This window comes from Aotus nancymaae, unplaced genomic scaffold (assembly GCF_030222135.1).
Source record: "Aotus nancymaae isolate 86718 unplaced genomic scaffold, 86718_ANA_hifiasm-v0.15.2.pri h1tg000039l, whole genome shotgun sequence".
Lineage (NCBI taxonomy): Eukaryota > Metazoa > Chordata > Mammalia > Primates > Aotidae > Aotus > Aotus nancymaae.
Window position 1 is genome coordinate 262949 of NW_026988453.1, and position 23254 is coordinate 286202.

Genomic DNA, 23254 nt, shown 5'->3' on the forward strand with positions numbered 1-23254 from the left:
CCCAGAAACAGACCTGCATAAATACGGTCAACTAATATTTCACAAAGAAGCAAAGGCAATACAATGTAAGAAAGATAGCCTTTTTAAGAAATGGTCCTAGAACAAATGGATATCCACAGACAAAAACAAAACAAAACAAAACAAAACAAAAATCTAGACACAGACCTTATATCCTTTTTGAACTCAAAATGGATCACAAACATAAATAAATATAAAACTATAAAACTCCTAGAAGATAACACAGGCAAAAATGTAGATGACCTTGGGTTTGGCAATGACTTTGCACAATCCATGAAAGAAATAGTAGATGAATTGGACTTGATTAAAATTAAGATTTTCCTCTGTCACAGAAACTGTCAAGATGATGAAAAGTCACAGATTGAAAAGAAATACTTTAAAATGAATATCTGATAAAGAAGTGTTATCTAAAATATACAAAGAACTCTCAAAATTCAACAATAAGTAAATAACTTGGTTAAAAAATGGGCCAAAGACCTAAGAGACACCAAAGAAGATATACCGATGGTAAATAAACATATGAAAAGATGCTCCACATTATATGCCGTCAGGAAAATGCAAATTAATACAATGAGATACCACTACAAACCTATTACAATGGCCAAAATTTGGAACACAGAAAACATCAAATGCTGGCAAGAACATGAAGTGACATACAATCTCATGGGAATGCAAAATGATAGAGCTACTTTGGAAGACAATTTGACAGTTCCTTACCAACTAATTATACTCTTACCATCTGATCCAGCCCTTGTTCTCCTAGGAATTTAACCAAAGCAATTGAAAACCTAAGTCCACATAAAAGCCTACACATAGATATTTGGAGCAATTTTATTTATAATTGCCAAAACCTCGAAGCAACCAAGATATCCTTCAGTGGGTGAATGGATAAACTGTGGTATATCCAGACAATGGAATAAAGTACTCCTTAGGTATCCATTCCAGGACCACCCAGGAAACCAAATCTATGGTTGCTCCAGTCTGTTAATATAGGGTAGTGTAGTAACTACATGCAAACTATGCACATCCTCCCATATACTTTAAACCATCTCTGGATTGCTTAATACATAATACAATAGAAATGTAATGTAAATCACTGTTATACTATATTTAAAATGTGTATTGTTTTTTATTGTTGTATTATTACATTTGGTTGAATTCGCAGACATAGAACTCATGGATATGGAGGGCCAGTTGTATCATTAAGCACTATACTAAGTGAAAAAAGCCGACCTGAAAAGGCTACACATTGCATGATTCCAATCATATAACATTCTGGAAAAAGCAAAAGTATGGAGACAATAAAAAGATCATCAAGTAGTAGATGAGGTACCTAAAACAAATGAACCAACAAAGTACAAGGATCAGTGGTTGCCAGGGGTTGGTATAGGAGACAAATGGAGAAGCACAGGGAAATTTCGAGGTAGTGAAACTATTCCGTATGATACTATAATGATACACGTCATTATAGATTTGTTAAACCACAGAATATACAATACCAAGAGTGAATCCTAGTCTAAACTAGAGTCTTCGGGCAATTATGACGTGTCAATGTAAGTTCATCAACTGTAACAAATGTACCACTCTGGTGAAGAACTGCTGATGATGGGGGAGGCTGTGCATATGTGAGGCAAAGGGTATATGGGAACTATCTATTCCTTCTTCTCAATTTTGTTGTAAACCTAAAACTGCTCTTAAGAAGTCTTTTAGGAGAAAACTTCTCCAGCATGATGTGATAATTAATAATTGTTATCGCTGCTTTAAGGAAAAGTAACTTGCTTACCCAGATGGAACTTTTCTTGGTGCTTTAACCGAGCAAATCGTGATTTAAAATGTTCTTCACAATAGGTACACTTAAAAGGTTTATCTTGAGAATGTAAAATCATATGTTCCTCCAAGTGTGGTCTTCGAGTAAAAGATTTCTTACAAATCTAAATTAAAATGTAAATAAATATTAAGAGAACCTGAATTAAAAATTGTAATACTAAGCTTATAATGAGAAGCAAAAACCATATAAATTCAATAAAGATAATTTTCTCCCAACAGAAAACATAACAAAAAGTAAAACTAAATTCTAATTGTGCAGAAAAAAAATACTCTAGAGGAATTAAGGAATGTTTTCAAATTAGAACTAAAGGTAGCTGAATTTCAACTTTTTACATTTCTAGTGGGGATATAGAATAACCATACTACCTTAATTCTAGTCAGAATTTCTAAATCTGTGAAATATATTATTTTTTAGTAATTTCTATGTCAGAATAAAAGATTTTATCAGTGTTGCCATATATTTGAATAAGAATATGAGTAAGAAGCCACAGAAAAATTATTTCAAAATGTATCTCTTGAAGTGGTCAGTCTATAAAAATTTGACATTAATCAGATTTTTTAAAAGAGGGGTAGGCTGCTGTAGTAACAGCACTAACAATAATAACACAACACATACTGTATATGCCAGGCACAATGCTAAGTAATTCATAGATTATTTTTCTTAATTCTTACAATAATCCTGTGAGATAGATGCAGTAGGCATTATTAACATTTTATAGCTAAGGATGATAAAACTTAGTGGATTACGCCTGTAATCTTAGCACTTTGGGAGGCCAAGATGGGCAGATCAGTTGAGGTCAGGAGTTCAGGATCAGCCTGGCCAACATGGTGAAACCCATCACTACTAAAAATACAAAAATTAGCTGGGTGTGGTAGTGTGCACCTGTAGTCCCAGCTACTCGGGAGGCTGAGGCATGAGAATCTCTTGAACCCAGGAGGAAGAGGTTGCAGTGTGCCAAGATCATGCTATTGCACTCCAGCCTGTGTGACAAAAATGAGACTGTCTCAAAAAAAATAAAAGATTAATCTAAATACTGAAAAAATACTCAGAGGTACTATAGAATAAAGATGTCCATAAGAAATATGCTACTCCTCCTATTAAATCTACCCAGGTTAGAGTGACTTGTTTAGCCAACAAAATGTGGTAGAAGTGATTTTCAGAGACTTCTGAGTCTATGCCATAAAATCTAATAGTTTTTATCTAGGCTTCTGGGAACAAATACTCACTCTTGGAACATAGCTGCTATGCTAGAAAGAAGCTCAAGAAGCCTCAAGAAAAGACCAAAGTAGAGAAGAACAGAGGTTCCTGGTAAACAGTCCTTGCTAAGATTCTAGCCAACAACAAACACCAAGTTACCTGTCACGTGAGTGAGCCACTTCCGTTTTTTGTTTGCTTGTTTGTGATGGAGTCTGGCTCTATTGCCCAGGCTGGAGTGCAGTGGTGTGATCTCAGCTCACTGCAACCTCTGCCTCCCGAGTTCAAACAATTCTCTTGCCTCAGCCTCCCGAGTAACTGGGATTACAGGTATGCACCACTAGGTCTAGCTAATTTTTTTTTTTTTTGGTAGAGACAGGGTTTCACCATATCGGCCAGGCTGGTCTCAAACTCCTGACCTTAGGCGATCCATCTACCTTGGCCTTCCAAAGTGCTGGAATTACAGGTATGAGCCACCACAACTGGCCTCGAGTGAGCCACTTTGGAAATGTCCCCAGACTAGACCAGACCATGCACTAGCTAAAAACAACTGAGTGAATTCAGTTGACAACAAGTGGAGCAGATGAATTAACCTATTAATCCCTGCCCCAAATTTGGATTCCTAACACACAAAAGGGTGAGACATATCAAAATAGTTGCTTAAGGCCACTAAGGTTTTAGATAGTTTATTATGTTAACAACATATACCCAGAAATGGGGGAGAAAATCTAACATTTTATACTGTGTGTAACAGTAATGTCATAGTTTATATACATAATCATAAATACATGCTGCGGTGATTACAATGAAAATTAAAACTAAGATTTCCACTTCTGAGGTCCATCATCTAAAAACTAACCCATACTAGATTTAATTTATAAAAAATATTAGAATAATTTTGTATAAAAGGAAGATTCTAAAAGTGAGATAAGCTAAGTCACATTACTTTAAAACCTAATTATTTTACTTCCCCAAAAGACATTGCATTTACTTTTAGTTTTCTAAAACAAATTAAAAACTCTTACATCACATTTCCAACTTTCACTCTTAGTCTTCTTAATGGAAATAAATTCTTGTGCATTTTCAGGATGAAATCTATCAGAGGAAAAGAAAAAGATTATTAGGAAAAGGTTGTATTAGTTAAATCAATATTCCAAATGAATATGTTAACAGTAATTACTAGGATCAAGTACTGATTCCTTTCTAAAGAGACAAGTAGGCATAGATGAGCTCTTAAAGAAGGTAAAACTATCATTTTAATAAATGTATACGTATACCTGTTTATGCAGAAATAAATAAAAATATAATCATCTTTTAAATACATTCAGGAACCTAGCTCTTTATAGATCAACTGTAAGGTAATTTGCCTGATTTTTTTTTAGTCCAGATTTCAGTAAATTTAATTTTTAGAGTTAAATATATAATATTCTACTAAATATTCTTTCTCTCACAAACTGTTACAGATTAAAGACAATGCTGAGTATAAGAAATAAATTTCTTGGCTGGGTGTGGTGACTCACATCTGTAATCCCAGCACTTTGGGAGGTCGAGGAAGGTGGATCACTTGAACCTAGGAGTTTGAGACCAGCCTGGGCAATATAGTGAAACCCAGTCTCCACAAAAAATACAAAAATTAGCTGGGCATAGTGGTGCATGCCTATAGTTCCAGCTACTTAGGAGACTGAAATGGGAGGACTGATTGAACCCAGGAGGCAGAGGTTGCAGTGAGCTGAGATTGTACCACCGCACTCCAGCCTGGGCAACAGAGTGAAACCATGCCTCAAACAAACAAAAAAAATAAAGACATTTATTAGAGTACAAAAACCACATATTTCTGAAGACATGCTTGCCAAAACCCAAGAAAGAAAACAGGATCATCAAAATGGTGTATCACAACCTTCTATATTATAGAGTATATTCTTGTTCAAACATCAAAAACATCATCTCAATAGCATGAATAAAAAATATAAACAAATATTTGCTGCTCTTTTCTTAATTAATCTGTACAAAATTAATCTCTACAAAATGCTAACCAATGAAAGAATTGGAGACAAGCACTTTATAGATGTTTTTAGCTTTCCACATATTTAAATTAAAAGGCACAATAAAGTATATTATGGAAGCAAGATAATACTTGCCTCTTAACATGCTTGGCTAAAGTCTTCTTGCTTGCATGAAGTTTATTACAATAAGGGCACTTGTGCTCCTTCTTATGAAATTCTGTTTCATTACTGTGCTTCTTTCTGTGAACGGTTAGGTTAGACTTTGTCGAATAGCGTTGGTGACAGATATCACACTCAAAGGGCTTCTCACCTGTGTGAACACGGGTGTGGCTCTCATATTTTCCTATAAAAAAGAAAAACTAAAATTAAATTTAGTACATTTGTTACACTGTGGTTGTAATAAAATCTCATGATTTAGCAAACTTAATATACACACTCAAATCCACACACAAAACTAGAAAGTGTACCTAAATTTCTACCTCTGAGTTCTCTGAGCTTACTGTTCAAAGTATACACTTTTCCTCAAAAACTTGAGTCATTAAAAAAGATTATTCATGATCACATATTTTAAAAGTTATGAGTTTGATACATTTTCTGAAAACTGTTGACAAATTCTCTGAACCTTAAATTTTGAAATGTATTTTTAAATTTAACTTTTTGCAAAAGATCAATTCATCATTTAAGATTTATTATGTTTAAATTTTATGTATATCTGCGGGTCCATACACCTGGATATGAATACTGGTTCTCTAAATAGAGGACTATGTGACCTTGGACAGGTAACCTCTATATACCTCAAATCTTTCTCATCTGAAACACTAGAGTAATAACAGAATTTACCTAATAGAACTGTTGTAATAATAAACAAATTCATACACATAATGCACTCACAACAGTGTTGGACACCTAAGTTATCGATACTGTCTATTATTATTACTGGGTAATGTGTGCACTGTGAATGTGCACCTCTAATAATTTGAATTAGAAATTTCAATGAAATATCTTTCTAAGCAAAAGGCAATAAAAATAGGGGAAAAAATTACCAACATGAAAGGTAACTCTTAATTAAAAACTCAGCTTTGCTCTTCCATGAATAATAAATGTATAAATACATTTTTCTTTAGGTGAAAATTAATGTGAAAGTATAGCATTTCAGTCATATACTTTAAAAAGGATACATTCTACATATAACATGAAAATTATGAAAAGTCCAAAATATTCCAAGGCCACTGAGGAAAAGATATAATCATAATTATGTGTCTACCCAATAAAATAAAATAAATTCACTAATTTAGTAAATATATCAATAGGCAACTGATTTTATTAAGCAAGTAATATATTATCTAAAAATTAATTTCATTGCACTTATCACAATAAAAAAACTGAGGAAGGGAAACCAAGGTATTTTCCTTAAGGTAAGGGGAAGGATGTCAATCATAAGCAAAGAAAACAGAAGTATGATGAACAATTAGGTATCTAGGTGTAGAATATAGTAATGGTCTATGCATATTTTATATGCATATAGGCAGAAAACTCAGTCAATATTTAGGCATCTCCTAAATGAGCTGTGTGATTTTAATCAAGCTAATAAATTAATCTCTCTTGAGTTACTAATACTTCATGGAGTTGTGAGAAGTAAATATATTAAAAAATACACACAACAACATTTAAAACATCCCAGCACAGCCAGGCACAGTGGCTCATGCCTGTAATCTCAGCACTTTGGGAGGCTGAGGCTGGCAGAACACTTGAGGTCATGAGTTTGAGACCAGCCTAGCCAGCATGGCAAAACCCGAACTCTACAAAAAAAAAAATCCCAGCACATAGGAAGCACTAATACATATTAACTGTCATTATTGTTATCATATGTGTTACTAGTCATAATATGGACATGTAGGTATACCTCAAATATAAATATGAATACATCTGATTTATGAATATCTGTTATAACAAATCAAACTGGGGTTTCAACTCTCTGATAACATTGGATACACTTGGCTCTTTCCCCCGCCACTGCTAAAATTGCCTAGTATCTCAGTTCCCTCTCTGCTACTGATAGAGTATACCCAACCATTTACACATGCCTATACACACCCTACCACCACCACCTCCCCTGATGTATTCCAAGAATCAGATCAAATACTGAGAAAAGACAGAAATCACCATATGGATGTTAAGGATTCCTTGATTGTGAAAGTTTTCACATTTCAGTGTTAACTTACCTTTTAAATTATATAAATAATCAGACGTATTTAAACAAATATAAACAAAAGTATACAAATCAAAAGTATACAGCCTGATTTTTTAATAACTAAACTTGTAAGTGATTTTTGGAACAGGCCCATTCTTAACTGGGGATTGACCGTGCATGTTTAGCAGATTCTCAGGATTGAGAGATAACTTATCAATCACCTAATGCTTAAATCTCCTCATTTTTATTTCTAATGAAAGTAGCAGCATAATAAAAATCTTAAAGTATGAATTCTTTTTCAACAAATCATTTACTTGCTATGAAAATGCCTTTGCTGGAAAGATGTTAAATTAACAATTAGCAGCATGTTTCCTATATTTAAAATCAAGAATTTCTTCCATGCATGCAAATAAAAATTAAGTTACTTATAGCTGAACACTTGTCATTGAAATGACAGTTAAATTAAAAGTTAAAATCACTTTCACTATTAAGCTTCCATTTCCCTACAGACCAGGAGAGAGAAAGATTTAAGCAAGAAAATGAAAAAAAGAAGAAAGTTTGGGAATTTAAACTGAACTAGCCAAAATTAGATTAATCTAATGATTTTTTAAAAAATCATTTTAAATACATTCAGCAAAGTTAAAAAGACCAGTGATGATACAGAAATTTCAATAAATTAAATAATTTTTTAGTTATTAATTCAAATTTTATGCACATAGGCTTTCAACAGCCTGTTATTTCCATGGATTTGAATTTCTGAACAAGAACAGGAGAGACAACTTTTGAGGGAATGTTGGGCCCAGAAGAGCTAGGTAGATCTCTAGAGACTAGTGGGAAAATAAATGTTACTTTTTGATTTTCATGTTTAAATCATTTGGTAGGGTTTTTTCTTTTTTCTTTTTTTTTTTTTTTTTTGGCAGGGGGAGGGCACTCTTAAGCACAAACAATGAACATTTTCAACTGTTTCTCTACTTTTATAAAGTGTGGCATTCAATAATAATGTATAAATCAAAATGTTCACTTTAAATTTATTAAAGTTTAAATTCAAAAAATAGTATTCCTTCATGAAATATTAAACTATGCCTAAGAATTCCTGATTGTCAACAGAAAAATACATAAGATTTTATAACATAAGAAATTTTATCCATAGCATTTTTCTGAACTGAATCCCAATATGAATCATGTCTCAAATCAAAAGTCATAAATTAAAGATATTTTCACATGAACAAATTTGACCTTGTACAGAATTTATTCCCATATGGGTCATACAAAATTACCAATGTTAGATTTTATATGCAGTTTTTACAAAGAGAAATATCACCAAATGAGTTCATTATATATTTGATATTGCTAAATCTTAAAATGTACCTTGAAATATTCATTCATATGGGATACTCTAAAGAATATGTAATTTAAATAGCCTTAGAGAATTGTGTCATCTTTATAATCCTTTTCTATTAAGAACCAAGTGGAATTTCTGCAGGACAGCTTAGTAACATTTTTTTTTTAAAAGGTACAAAACATGTTCTACCTCTAGAAGAGATTGAATTTAATCTAAAGAAAGATTTTAGTTGTCTGTGGAAACAATAAAAAAGATGAATTATCCAAATTTTCTCTCTCATCCCATCTGTCATCTCCCTATTTTTGCCTTTTTATCCACTAGGTTTTTGGTATAAGGGGAAAGGTCAAAGGACTCTTATTTGCATGATAATTCAATGAGAAGAGGACAGCCGGTAGCCTAAGGAAAAATATAACTGGAAGAAAGGGTAAAAGATGCAAAGTAATGGAATCAAATTAGTAGATTACATATTGTGGAACTAATGGTTCCAGCAGAAGATCTCAAAGCTTACGCATCTCTCATAAACCCACCCCAAAGAAGCCAAGTTAGAAGCTTAAAGACGCCTAATGGCTTCTTACAAGGCCAAAGTCAAGTCAGATACAACTTATCAACTTAGTTCAAATAAACAAGTGCTTACTAAAAATGTATTTGAAATGACATGAGATGTTACAAAGAACAGTAGCCAAGAGTAAGATAATCTCCAGGCTCACAATCCAAGACAGATAAATAACCAAAAATCTGGGTGGCATTTTAAAATTCTACAAAAGGAATGTGGATGATACAAGAATAATGAGAAGGCGGCCCTCGAACTGCTATGTGTGTGTGTTTTTAAAAATAAACTGTAATTCTAATAAAGATGGTAAGAAAGGACACTTAAGACACATGGATCTTCTACACATTCTTTTCTTTCTACCCATTACCAGTCTACTTAGTTGGCATTCAATATATTATAACTCTCTGCTTTACTCTCATTCCACACCCCACTCCCAATGCCACTCATCTTCCAAGTCTAAGCTACATTATCATTCTGGTTCTTTGTTATATGCTCCTTGTCTCCCTGGCTCTTTTCTCATCCCTTTTTCCAATTTCCTTCTCCACACTGATGCCACCATATCTTTCTAAAATTATTATAGGCCATGGTTTCCATTGTAAAATTCTTTTCAATAGTTCCTATCACCTACTGGATAAAATCCAGTCTAATTAAATTAGATTGTCCAAAGTATACTCCCCTGTAGAGCATACAAGCCCTTCAAAAATCTGACTACCACTTTCTTGCCCTCCTTCATCTCCTGTTATTTTCACTTTGCCTCCATGACCACCTTGAAACCACTCACATTCAAACAATTTCCAGAATACAACATGCCTTTACACATGCTGGTCCTTCTGTCTTGTAAATTGCTCCCTATTCTTTGAGTGTCAGCTCAAATACTGTATGCTCTGAGAAACTTCTGATTTCCTTAGTCTTCCGTACTTATCCTGATAAGATTATCTTAATTGTAATGTGATTGCATTTTTGCATGTATCCATTAAACTCTAAAATTCTTGATGAGAGAATATATCATTTCACATTTGTTTAATAATGTTTGGCAGCTTAGATACAAAATACCCTCCTCTTAGTAAATCAGCATCTCAATCTTGAGCAGTGTTTTCCCAAATTGTCCAGAAAACTCTAGTTTCCTAGGACGCTCAAAGAAGTACTTCCAAAGTGTCTTATGATAAAACAATTTAAGGAAATGATAGGTTAAGCAAAATCAACAGGTTTCTTTACTAGAGAATCGGGCAGCTAATACAGACTGTGAATCTTATAGTTCCCAATCTTATTTGAACACAGAACCCTTCTCTTATATAGCATGTCACAGGACTAGTGTTCAGTAGGACAGTTTGAGATATTCTTGTTGGATCTACAATACCATTTGTGAACTCACCCCTATTCATTCATCTCCAAGTCAAAGTAAGACAATAAAGGCAGAATACAGGAAGCATGCACTAAGAGTACAGTCTAACAAGTCTATTAGAAAGATGAATGTTCTCAACTACTTCCACTCAAAAAGCTGTTCTCACCTCTATACATATCTGCACAGTACTTGTTACAGCTCTACAACAGCATTTTATCCAGTCTAACTTTTAACAACTTACTTGTATACATATGCTCTTCGAATTGATTGTTACTGAAGAAGTTATTTTATTCATGTTTGCACACAGCCTCACAGTTAAAATATTAGTAATTATTAATTAGATTGTCCACAGTATTCTGATTCAGAGAGAAAATTATTCCAAAAGATATTATAAAAAGCAAAAAGTAGTTACCACTGTTATGTCAGTGTATAATACAGCATATTTTTATAGCAAATGATCACCAATTCCTTATAAAACCAATTTCCACTTATTTCAATAACATAAGTAAGTTAACTCTGTGAGACATATGGGGATATATTAAACTGTCTGGGTAATTTTACCAGGTCAAATTGCACTAATTGTGTTTTTATCATTATATGTGGTAGAATATTTCAGGATTTCATAACTTCAGTTTACCCGGAAGCTTAATTGTTGCAATTTAAAAGTTCACATTAGAACAGTTCATATAAGACACTTTCAAAAATTATCTTACCTGGCAAATATTAGACATCCTGAAATTAAGTATGTGCTGACATAAAACTTAAAGTGATAGAATACATTTCCTACAAATTCTTTTCTAGTAGAAAAAGAATGATTTATTCATTATTATAAAAACCAAAGCTTCTTGGCCTTTTGACTAAGGTCACATGTATAATATAACCAGAGTGCTAAGACACTTCCTAAAGTCTCTATCTACAGTATTAAATTACATTCCTTTCAATTTTATCATTCACTATAGTTTAATCTAAAACATCCCCTTTCTAAATAGTGCTAGATACTGGAAAAGTGACAAAATTTATAACTCACATATTACCATGCACGGGGGAAAAAGTATACAAATTATTAAATCTAATATCATCTAATTTTCTTTAATGACTTAAAAATAGTACTTATCACTGGAATTAAACTGGCATATAAATCAAAGCTCTACATAATAATTATTGATACTCTGGAGTCTTTCATATCAAATATATGATCTAATGATGTGTCACTGGGACATGAAGAAAAGTAAAGGCTAATATAAATACTTAGATTAATTACTGAATCACAACAAATTGAAAGTAACAGGATAAACACTGTTGAAAACCAAAATATTCTCCCTACTTAAGCAGTCTTTTTATAAGCAGTCTTTTTAAAAGTTACTTTCCAAGTTCAGTTTTTATTTATTTATTTAAAATATCCATGAAAGGTGATTAGAGACAGAAAACAAGTTTTCTTTTCTTACCTATTCGGTCAAATGTTTTATCACATTTAGGACACTGCAATATTTTTTTGTTGCTGTTCTGAATGACCACTGGAGTTAACCCCTCATGAATATTTCCTACAGAATCACCAGTCTCAGGCTCTTCTTCTGCATCATTATGATCTTTTTCACTTTGTTCAATGTCAGAGTATTCATCTGACATCTCCTCCTCTAGCTCATCTTCTTCAGCATTATATTCACTTCCAGGATCCTCAGAATCATTTCTATCTGACTTTTCCTTATCAAAATTTTCTTGATTCAAATTGTCTGATCCATCACCACTTTCCTGTTCATCATCACTGGTGTCATCAAACTTAACAGGGCACTTCCGATTCCTTTTTGATCTTCTTGCAGAGAAACTTCTCTCCAGCATTTTTAACCCATGTTTTTTCCCTAATAAAAGGGACCGATGGTTTTTAGCCAAATGATTCTCTAAAGACTTTTTATAACAAAAATGTCTACTACAGAATTTGCACTGATGATTATTTGATAGTCTTCCAGTTAATTCATTTAATCTTTCTTCTGGTGATGACTTTTCAGTTAGCTCTGACTGAAAAGGGGCAACATTTTCGTTATTTAACAACTTCACTGCATCTATAATGTCCAAAAATTTTGCAGCCTCTAAAACAAGAGGTATTTCATATTTGTACACAAAAAATTCTGATGTGTAAAGAAATTCAAGCAAATGCTGAAAAACTGAATGTGTTACATGATCCAGGGTGACAACATCAGTGCTTGGATTTTTGCTCAAACACGCATGAAAATAACTACTGCCAACAGCAACGACTACTTTATGTGCACTAAATTCTTTTCCTTCCACTATGATAAGTAAATCACAAAAAGATGGTTGCTTCTGCCTATCATCATTTAAATATTTTAGCAAATTCTTATTATACTGCAAAGAACTCAAAAGCTTTCTCTGATCAGGAGAGGGAGGAAGTTCCTGATAACAGTGAAGAGCTTCAGGAGTTGGTCTTTCTGCAGAATGAGTATAGGTCACTTGGTCACACTCCACTGTAACATTTCCTTCTGAAGAATCTTTATGATAGCCTAGATGGATCTTCTCAAGATTTGAAGTAACCTTTCTCCTTTTCTTCATTGCAGTACAGCAATTTCAGAACAAGAAACTTCATAAGTATCTTAAGAGATTTATAAAGGAAAACTAGATTGTCTTGGATAACAGCTTCTGAAGGGGCGTGCCCAAGGGTTTCATGGTCTGCAAAAGAGTGAGAACCACGTAAAATAACTCCATGGCAAAGCAATGCTAAATCAGCCAAGGGCAATCATCAACTAATTCTTTCTAATTATCACTAAATGATGATAAAGTCACAGCTCACACTCATTCGTGGCAAAGCTTGGGGCGGAGAACAAGTAGGGCCGCGTTTAGAAAAGACAGCCAACAAAAGAATAATTTTAAAGGAACCCAGGCACACCTTCCAGGCCTGATTCACGAACAGGGTGGAAATAACCGGACAGAAAAGGGAGAGATCTTCAAGATCGTTGACGGTGCGGGTTGAGGAGGCTGTAGTGGTTTAGGGGCGCTGGGATGGTGACAATAAGGCCGTCGCGGCCGCGTGATCCCAGTCTCTTCATTAACATGCTTTCCCCGGGCGGGCAAGCCACAGCTCTTCAGGAATAGAGAGCGTCTCTCGGCCAAAGCCACCCGGTGAGAGACGGCCCCAGTAGGGGCGCAGAATAGAAGTGGGGTCAACCAGAGGGACGACTAAAGGAAGCAGAAGAGCTTTCCCAGGCCCTGACGAGGCAGAGAATGCACTTGCAGGCGGCGATCCCGCTACCCTTCCCACCCAGTTTCCCTGGGAAAACGCCCCGCAGATCTGTTACCGGGAACCCAGGGCTCCCCCGCTGGCTCCCAGCAGCTGAGCTCCACTCTGGGCGCGCTCGCTCCAGCGCCTACCCACTTCCGGGTTCAGCCCCCCACCTCACCCCCCTCCCCTCCGCTCCTTCCCCTCCCAGAGCCCCGCCGCCTCCGCAGCCACAGAACACGTCAACCGCTCGCGCAGCCTCCAAACCCTCCTGAGAGACCAGCGCGACCCTGCACGAACTAGTGCGCATGCGCGCGCACACAGCCTTACGCATGCTCTGTAAGTTCCCCGTGCTCCCTTGGAGACGCTACCTACGCCCCGAATCCGTTTCTCCGGGTTTTCGCAGTGGCTCGGTGGCCTATTCTGATCCAAACCCGGAGGCTTTGCAAAGGGAGGGCAAGGGGAGAGGGGAGGATTGACGGAGTGTTTAGAATTAGTTTGCCGAGGTGCAATTGCTCGATGGATTTCATCCTCAATGTGATACTTAATAGTTTGTAATCAACCAAACTGCAACTGCCGGAAGCCAGTCCCGGCTAACATACTGGCATGCACTAAAGAACCGATGGATGTTGATCTCACTTCGTTATTTTTCTGATATAAACGGCTAAATGGCTAAACGCGATTACTAAGAAAAAAATTTTTATACCTATCATTGTACGCAGAAAAATGTGTGTGTGTGTGTGTGTTGATACATATGCGTAAAGCTGGTAGGACAGGAAAGGAAGCCAAACCAAAAAGTAAAGAAAAATCCACAAGGATAATTTTTGGAGCTAGTGCCTGAGATTTTGCATTTCTGAGAGTCCCAGGAGGTGCTGATATCATTGGTCTGAGGACCGTATTATGAAGAGCAAGGTCCTAGATGGTGTAATTTTACAGACTTAAAGAATATAAGATGAAGGCTGAGACAAAATAGGATGGGTAGCCTAATTTTCTTCCCCCACCCATTCGTCCCTCCCATACACATGTATAGCCTGACATCTGGAAGGACTGCATTGGATGGAAGAACTTCTGCAAAGGTGGGAAGAGTCATTCCACCTCTTCTGAACTAGCTGGGTAGTGGTGAATTCTCTCAGCATTTGTTTGTCTGAAAAAAGACTATCTTTCCTTCAGTTACGAAGCTTAGTTTTGCTGGATACAAAATTCTTGGCTCATAATTATTTTGTTTAAGGAGGGTAAAGATAGGGCCCCAATCCCTTGTAGCTTGTAGTGTTTCTGCTGAGAAATCTATCTGCTGTTATTCTGATAGATTTTCCTTCATGGGTTACCTGATGCTTTTGCCTCATGGCTCTTAAGATTTTTTCCTTCCTCTTGTCTTTAGATAACCTGATGACTATGTGCCTAGGCAATGATCTTTTTGCAATAAATTTCCCAGGTGTTCTTTGAGCTTCTTGTGTTCGCATGTCTATGTCTCTAGCAAGACTGGGGAAGTTTTTCTCGATTAGTCTTTTAAATGTGTTTTCCAAACTTTAGATTTCTCTTATTCCTCAAGAACATCAATTATTCCTAGGTTTGGTCATTTAACATAATCCCAAACTTCTTGGAGGCTATCTTCTTTTTTCAAATTATTTTTTCTTTGTCTGGTTAGATTGAGTTAATTCAAAAGCCTTGTCTTTGAGCTCTGAATTTCTTTCTTCTACTTGTCTAATTCTATTGCTGAGACTTTCCAGTGTATTTTGCATTTCTCTAAGTATGCCCTTCATTTCCAGAAGTTGTGATTGTTTTTTTATTTATGCTATCTATTTCACTGAAGATTTTTCCCTTCATATCTTGTATCTTCTTTTTTGTATTTCATTAAATTGGACTTCACTTTTCTCTGGTACTCCCTTGATTAATTAATAATCAACTTTCTGAATTCTTTTTCTAGCAATTCAGAGTTTTCTTCTTGGTTTTGGATACATTGATGGATCTTTTGGTGGTGTTAAAGAACTTGTTTTGTCATATTGCTAGAATTGTTTTTCTGGTTCCTTCTCTTTTGGGTAGACTATGTCAGAGAGAAGATCTGGGGCTCAAGGGCTGTTGTTCAAATTCCTCTATCCCATGGGAATCACCCTTAATGTGGTGCTCTCCCCCTTCCCCTAGGAATGTGGTTTCTGGAGAGCCAAACCACAGTGATTTTTATTTTTCTTCTGGATATAACTACCCAGTGAAGCTACAAGGCCTCAGGCTGGTACTGAGAAGTGTCTACACAGAGTTCTGTAATGTGAACTCTGTTCAGGTTTCTCAGCTGTGGATACCAGCACCTGTTCTGGTGTAGGTAGCAGGGGAGTGAAGTGGACTCTGTGAAGGTCCTTGGTTGTATTTTTGTTAAATGCGCTGGTTTTCAGTTGGTTGGCCTCTAGCCAGGAGGTGGTGCTTTTAATACCACATCACCTGCAGTTATATAGGAAGGATACAAGCTTGCCCTAGGCTCAAGCATTAGGCAGGGCATAGAGCTCCCAAGGAGTTACGTCGTTTCTCCTTGGCTACCAGGGCAGGTAGAAAAGACCATCAGGTGTAGGCAGAGTTAGGTGTGTCTGAGCTTGGACTCTCCTTGGACAGGGCTTGCTGTGGCTGCTGTGGGGATGGGGGTGTGCTTCTCAGGCCAATGGAGTTATGTTCTTGGGGGATTATGACTGCCTCTGCTACATGTAGGTCACCAAGAAAGTCAGGGAAAGCCAGCACTTACAGACCTCACCCAGCTGCCACGCAGCCCAAAAGGCCAGTCTCACCTCCACCATGCCCTGCCAACAGCACCAAGTTTATTTCCAGACGGCATGTGAGCAGGGCTGAGAGCTTGCCCCAGGCTACCAGCCTCCCACCTGAGAAAGCAAGCAGAGATTTCAGGTTTCATGCCTCCCCACATGCCTCAGCTTCTGTGCTGTGTCTGCACTCCTGATTTGCTCCCTCTCCCAGGTTCTGTCTAGAAACTTTGCATCTGATCAAAATTGTTCAGCTGGAAGTTTCCTTCTCCCTGTGGTTTGTTTTTGTTTTGTTTTGTTTTGATGGAGTCTTGCACTGTCACCCAGGCTGGAGTGCAGTGGTGGTGATCTTGGCTCACGGCAACCTCCACCTTCCAGGCTCAAACAGTTCTCCCACCTCAGTCTCCTGAGTAGCTGGGACTGCAGGCGAGCACCACCACACCTGGCTAATTTTTGTGTTTTTAATAGGGATGGGGTTTCACCATGTTCTCCAGGCTGGTCTTGAACCCCTTACTTCAGGTGATCTGCCCACCTCAGACTCCCAAAGTGCTGGAATTACAGGCGTGAGCACCATACCAGGCCTCTCCTTTGGTCTTTTCCCAGTTTCTCTGTCAGCCCTTTCCAAAAACTCCTGTGAGACAAAAATCAGAAATGACTTCCCTGGGGACCAAGAGTACACATAAGGCTTTTCTTGCTGATTCTTCTACTCTCGTATTTTACCCAGCTCTCCAAATTTGTCTCAGCTCCAGGTAAGTTCAAATCCTTCTTCTGTGATCTGGACCTTCAGATTCCCCAGTGAGGGTATGTGTTTGGAGGCAGATGATCCCGCTTTTATACGTTCACACTTTGGGCACTCACTGTTTTTCCAATGTCTCACAGGGCCTGCAGCAGCTATCTGCTTCCTTTAAAGGGTCTGGGGGTTTTCCTGGCTTTCCTGTTATGTTCCTATGGTAGTTCTTGGAGCAAAAGTTCACAATGTGAGTCTCCACACTGCTCTGTCCATCCAAGTGGGAGCTGCAAGTTAGTCCTGCCCCCTATTCACCATTTTCTCCCTATGGAGAAATTATTAGTTAATTAAGTTACAGGATGTAACATTGAAATACAAAATAACATAGTATTTGCCTATACCAACTGTGATGGTTCATTTTATTTGTCAACTTGGCTAGGCTGTGGTGCACAATTATTTGGTCAAACACCATGATGATGTTGCTGTGGAAGGGTGTTTTATACGTGATTAACAGGCAAATAAGTAGACTTTGAGTAAAGAAAATTACCTTCCATAATGTGGTAGAGCTCATCGAATCAGTTGAAGGTCTTAAGAGCAAAGACAGTTTCCATGAAGAAAAAGCAGTTATCTCCAGAACTTCAAGGTAGAAACCCTACCTGAGTTTTCAGCTTGCTGTCCTGCAGAACTCAGTCTCAAGACTGGAACATTAACTCTTATAGGATTTCCCATTTGTGGACCTGTCCAGTGGCTTTCAGACTGGCCAACCCCCACAATTCTGTGAGCCAATTCCTTCCAATCAATCAAACAATCAGTCAGTCTACCTATCTGTCCTATTGCTTCTGCTTCTCTGTAAAACCATGACTAATCCACCAGCAATGAAAATTTAAAAAATAACACTTGAAAACAATGTCATATAATTTCTTCATTCATGTAGCACCAACATCCATGTCTCTAAGATGCCAGAAGTTTTTGTCAAAGAAAGTGACAGGTGAGACAAAGATCCTCTTTTATGGGTCTAGTCTGGATCTAGTCTGCAGAAGGCCAAGAAAGAAAGGGGATCTATACACTCTAGAATCTCTTTTCAGTGTCTTCCTTTTGCTGATCTCTCATGGCCTTAACATCTTTTTTTTTTTTTTTTTTTTTTTGAGACAGAGTCTCACTCTGCTGCCCAGGCTAGAGTGCAGTGGTGAGATCTTGGCTCACTGCAACCACTGCCTCCCAGATTCAAGTGATTCTCCTGTCTCAGTCTCCCAAGTAGCTGGGATTACAGGTGCCCACCGCCATGCCTGGCTAATTTTTGTATTTTTAGTAGAGACGAGGTTTCACCATGTTGGTCAGGCTGATCTTGAACTCCTGACATTGTGATCCATCCGCCTCGGACTCCCAAAGTGCTGGGATTATAGGCATGAGCCACCATGCCCGGCACAACCTTAACATCTTTAACAAGCTATTTCACAAATGTATTTCTAAAGATGAAAATGCTTTTCTCCATTTATGGAATAGAATATATATTGAGCAAATACTTTGTACCAGAAATATAACATTTGAAATAAGCTTAATCATAAACAGATGTTTTTCAATAGCATCAGAAATGTAAAATACCTGTAAATGAGTCTAATGAATTATGTTCAACATTTATACACAATTCTGTATGACAGGGGCTGGAAAACTTTTTTACAAGAAGCAAATATTAAATATTTTAATGTTTATTCCACTTTCTTCTGCATCCTAACAATACTTTAAAACTGTAAAAATTATTCTTATTTCATGAACCACACAAAATAAACCATGGGTTGGGTTTGGCATCTGGACAGCCATTGTTTCCTAACCCCCACCTCTAAAACATACTTCAGAGAAATTAAAAAAGACTTAATAATTGAAGAAATGTGCTTCCTTAGTCTGTGCCACTGTAACAAAACATCACAGATTGGGTAACTTACAAACAATAGAAATTTCTTTCTCACAGTTCTGAAGTCTGGGAAGTCCAAGATCAAGGGGCCAGCATTCAGTGTCTGGTGAGGGCTTTCTTGCTGTGTCCTCGCATGGTGGAAGAGGTAAACACCATGTGCTCATGTGGCAGAAGGCAGAAGGGCACAAAAGGTTGTAAGCTAGTTACCTCTATACTTTTTATAAGGTGGAGCTCTCATGAAAATCACTTCCCAAAAGGCCCCATCTCTTAATGCCACCACAAAGGGGATTGGTTTCAACTCATAAAATTTGTGGGTCATTTCAGAAATAGTACGCCGTATTCATAGACTGGAAAAAAAATCAATATTGTGAATATGTTAATTATTCTCAAATTAATCTACAGATTTAAAAACATCACCAAATTGAAATCATCAATATTAAAAACTTTTTCTTTTCAAAAGACATTGTTAAGAAAATAAAAAAGCAAGCCACACGTTGGTAAAAGACATTTGACAAGCATATATCTGGCAAAGAACTTATGTCTAGAATATAAAAAGAACTCTTAACTAGTCAATGAGACAAAACATATATATTTATATAAAATGAACAAAATATTAGATACTTCATGAAAGAAGATGAGCACAAGGAAAGATCATTTTTATCTTTAATTGCATTTTAAGGAAGATGCAAATTAAAACCACGATGAGATATCACTATACATTTATTAGAATAACTGATTATAAAGACAAACAACATCAAGTGTTTATGCAGACACAGATAAACTGAAAATCTCATATGCTTCTTGTGGGAATGTAAACTGGTACAAGCACTTTAGAAAGTAGTTGAGCAATTTCCAAAAACATTAAGCTTGCCCATACCATACAAACTAGCCATTCCACCGTTACCCAGGAGAAATAAAAATGTACAGTCTTATATACACAAAGGATAATGACAAATTTACTTACAATAGCCAAACACTGGAAACAACCCAAACGTCCAAAAACAGATAAATGGATAAATACATTGTATACTTGTAAAATAAAATACTACTACTCCACAAATAACAGAGCAAATTGGTGATAAAAGCAACAACATAAATGAGTCACAAAATAACTGTTTTGAGTAAAATACAAAAGGACTCTATCAGATCAAAATTCTAAAAACTGCAAGTTGTAATAACAGAAAGCCAATCAGTTTGTTGTGTGGAGACAGCTGGGGGACAAGGGTAGGGGAAGAGTGCTAAATTACAAAAGGGGACGAGAAAACTTTTGTTCATTATTTTGATTATAGTGATGGTTTCACCAGGGTGTACATGTCATAACTGATCAAATTATACACTTTAAATGTACACAGAGTACTGTATAACAAGCCTAAATAAAGTGATTAAAAAAAGAGTGTCACACAGACACACGGAGACACACAATGAAACAAAATAACAGAAAATCCAGAAATAGATCCAAATTTACAGGCAAATTTACTATATAAAAAGATAAATCTTCAAGTCTATAGCAAAAAGATAGACGATCCAGCAAATGAGAATGGATAAAGAGGTGAACATCACAAATAAAAGTTTCATATAAACTTCTCAACAGATCTAGATAAATTCCAAATGGATCAAAGGTTTCAGTGTAAATATTGAAACTATGAAGGTAGTATACCAAAGTGCAAACAAACTTATAAATAACAGTAAAATAGGAAATAGTATTTCTCATGAATCATGATTCAGAAGTAATTAAGGCAAAAAATGTTAAATCAACCACATAAACATTTTTATAATTTGCATGGAGAAGTTCCAATACAAATAATGGTGTATTAAGTGATTCAAACCAACTCTCCTGCTGAGAGTGAATACAACAAAAAAAATTTTTTTTAACAAGAACTTCTGTTCTGAATGTACAGAAGAGCTACAAAGTCAGTGTGTAAGGAATTGTGTCACTATGCTCTGCAAGATGAAAGAGTCACAAAGAGATACCCTGGCATTTAGGGGAGCTTCTCCTTAAAAATAGTTACTGATTAGAAAGCAGCTGCTGAAAGGCTGAAAAGATGAGCAAAGCAGATCCTTAGACTTGTGAGACAGAAACATAAAAATTAAAGTTATAAGGACCTCAAAAAAGGAAAGGTCATAATAAAAATCCCATGTGACTCAGAAACTCCTCGCCTTGAGTAAAAGTATACCAGAATTCAATCACCAATTACAAGATTGAAGCTCTTCTTTGAAACATTTTTTTTAGAATAGATCATACATTTGGCCACAAACAAATCTTTTAATTTGAAAAGATTGATGTCATATCAAATATTTTTTTCCAACTGAAATGGTATGAAACTAGAAATCAATAACAGGGAGAATATCAAAAAATTTACAAACATATGGAAATTAAGCAACACACTCCTGAACAACCAATGATTCAAAAAAGAAAAATCAAAAGGGAAATTTAAAAATATACTGATACAAACTAAAATGGCAACACAACACACCAAAACTTATAGAATACAGCAAAAGCAGTTCTAAAAGGGAAACTTAGAGATATAAACACCTACATTAAGAAAAAAGAAAACTCAAATAAACAACCTAAGTTCCCACCTCAAAGAAGTAGAAAAAAGAAGAACAATCTAAGCCTAAGGTTAGTTTGGGCTAGCAGAAGGAAGAATATGATAAAGATAAGAGCTAAAATAAATGAAATAAATGCTAGGAAAAAAAAAATCAATGACACTAAAAGTTGTTTTTTTTTTTTTTGGGAGGCAGAAAAAGCAAAGTTGACACAGCTGTAGCTAGACTAAGAAAACAATAGAGAAGACTCAAACCCAGAAATGAAACAGGAAACATTACCTTTGATGCCACAGAAAAACAAAAGATTGCAAGAGAATACAGTTGACCCTTAAACAACATGGCTTTGAACTGCATCAGTCCACTTACATGTGGATTTTTTTTTCAATATATACCATCTGTCCTCCATATGCATGAGTTCAGCATCTGCAACCAAACATGAATGGAAATTAAGAGTATTCATGGGATGCAAACCCTTCTTATATCAAGGACCAAATTTGAATATTCTCATGTTCCACAGGGCCTACTCTGGGACCTGAGTATGTGTGGAGTTTGGTATCCATGGGTGGTCCTGGAACCAATCCCCTGTGGATCCTGAGGGATGACTATACTATGAACAACTAACTATACACTGATAACTTGGATAACCTAGAAGAAATGGATAAACTTCTATAAGTATACAACCAACCAAAACTGAATCATGAAAAAACAGAAAGTCTGAGCAGAACTAAAACAAGCAGGGAGTTGAATTAGTAATAAAAAAAAACAAGGAAAAGCCCAGGACCAGAGCTTCACCAGTAAATTCTATCAATATTTCAAGAACAAGGAATGCAAATCCTTCTCAAATTTTCCAAAAAATTGAAGAGAAAGAAATACTTCCAAACTCTTTTCATGATCCTTGATACCAAAGCCAGACCAGGATACTACAGAAAAAAAAAAAAATTACAGGCCAATATCCCTGATGAATATAGATACGAAAGTCCTAAAAACAAACAGAAAGACTGGCAAATTGAATTCAAAAGCATATTAAAAGGATCACACGCCTTGATCAAGTGGTATTTATCCCTGGGATGCAAGAATGGCCCAACATAAAAGCGATACATTACATTAACAGAATGAAGGAAAATAAACGATCATTTAAATAGAGCCAGAAAAAGCATTTGACAAAATTCAGCATTCTTCAATGATAAAAACTCTCAACAAATTAGGTACAGAAAGAATATACATCAGCATAATAATGGCCATTGATATGGTTTGACTGTGTCCCCACCCAAATCTCATCTTGAATTGTAGTTCCCATAATCCCTAAGTGTCATGGAAGGGAACCCATGGGAGGTAATTTTTTTTTTTTGAGACAGAGTTTTGCTCTTGTTGCCCAGGCTGGAGTGCAATGGCACAATCTCTGCTCACTGCAACCTCTGCCTCTTGGGTTCAAGTGATTCACCTGCCTCAACCTCCCAAGTAGCTGGGCTTACAGGCATGTGCCACCATGCCCAGCTAATTTTGTATTTTTATTAGAGACAGGGTTTCTCCATGTTGGTCAGTCTGTTCTCAAACTCCCGACCTCAGATGATCTGCCTACCTTGGCCTCCCAAAGTGCTGGAATTACAGGCATAAACCACCACACCCAGCTGGTAATTAA

At 36.3% G+C, this 23254-nt stretch overlaps 1 protein-coding gene across 2 annotated transcripts in view; it reads right to left on the reverse strand.

Annotated features, from left to right (window-relative positions):
• ZBTB41 (zinc finger and BTB domain containing 41) overlaps positions 1 to 13862 on the reverse strand; it is a 57669-nt gene extending 43807 nt beyond the window's left edge. For both annotated transcript variants that reach the window (XM_012459589.2, XM_064360206.1), the window contains exons 1-5: positions 13774 to 13862; positions 11914 to 13147; positions 5179 to 5386; positions 4066 to 4135; positions 1802 to 1949 (exon numbers count right to left, since the gene is read on the reverse strand). In XM_012459589.2, coding sequence (XP_012315012.2) covers positions 1802 to 1949; positions 4066 to 4135; positions 5179 to 5386; positions 11914 to 13030 — 1543 coding nt within the window. In that variant the 5' untranslated portion in view covers positions 13031 to 13147; positions 13774 to 13862. The remainder of the gene's footprint in view (positions 1 to 1801; positions 1950 to 4065; positions 4136 to 5178; positions 5387 to 11913; positions 13148 to 13773) is intronic.
• Between the last annotated feature and the right edge of the window lie 9392 nt (positions 13863 to 23254).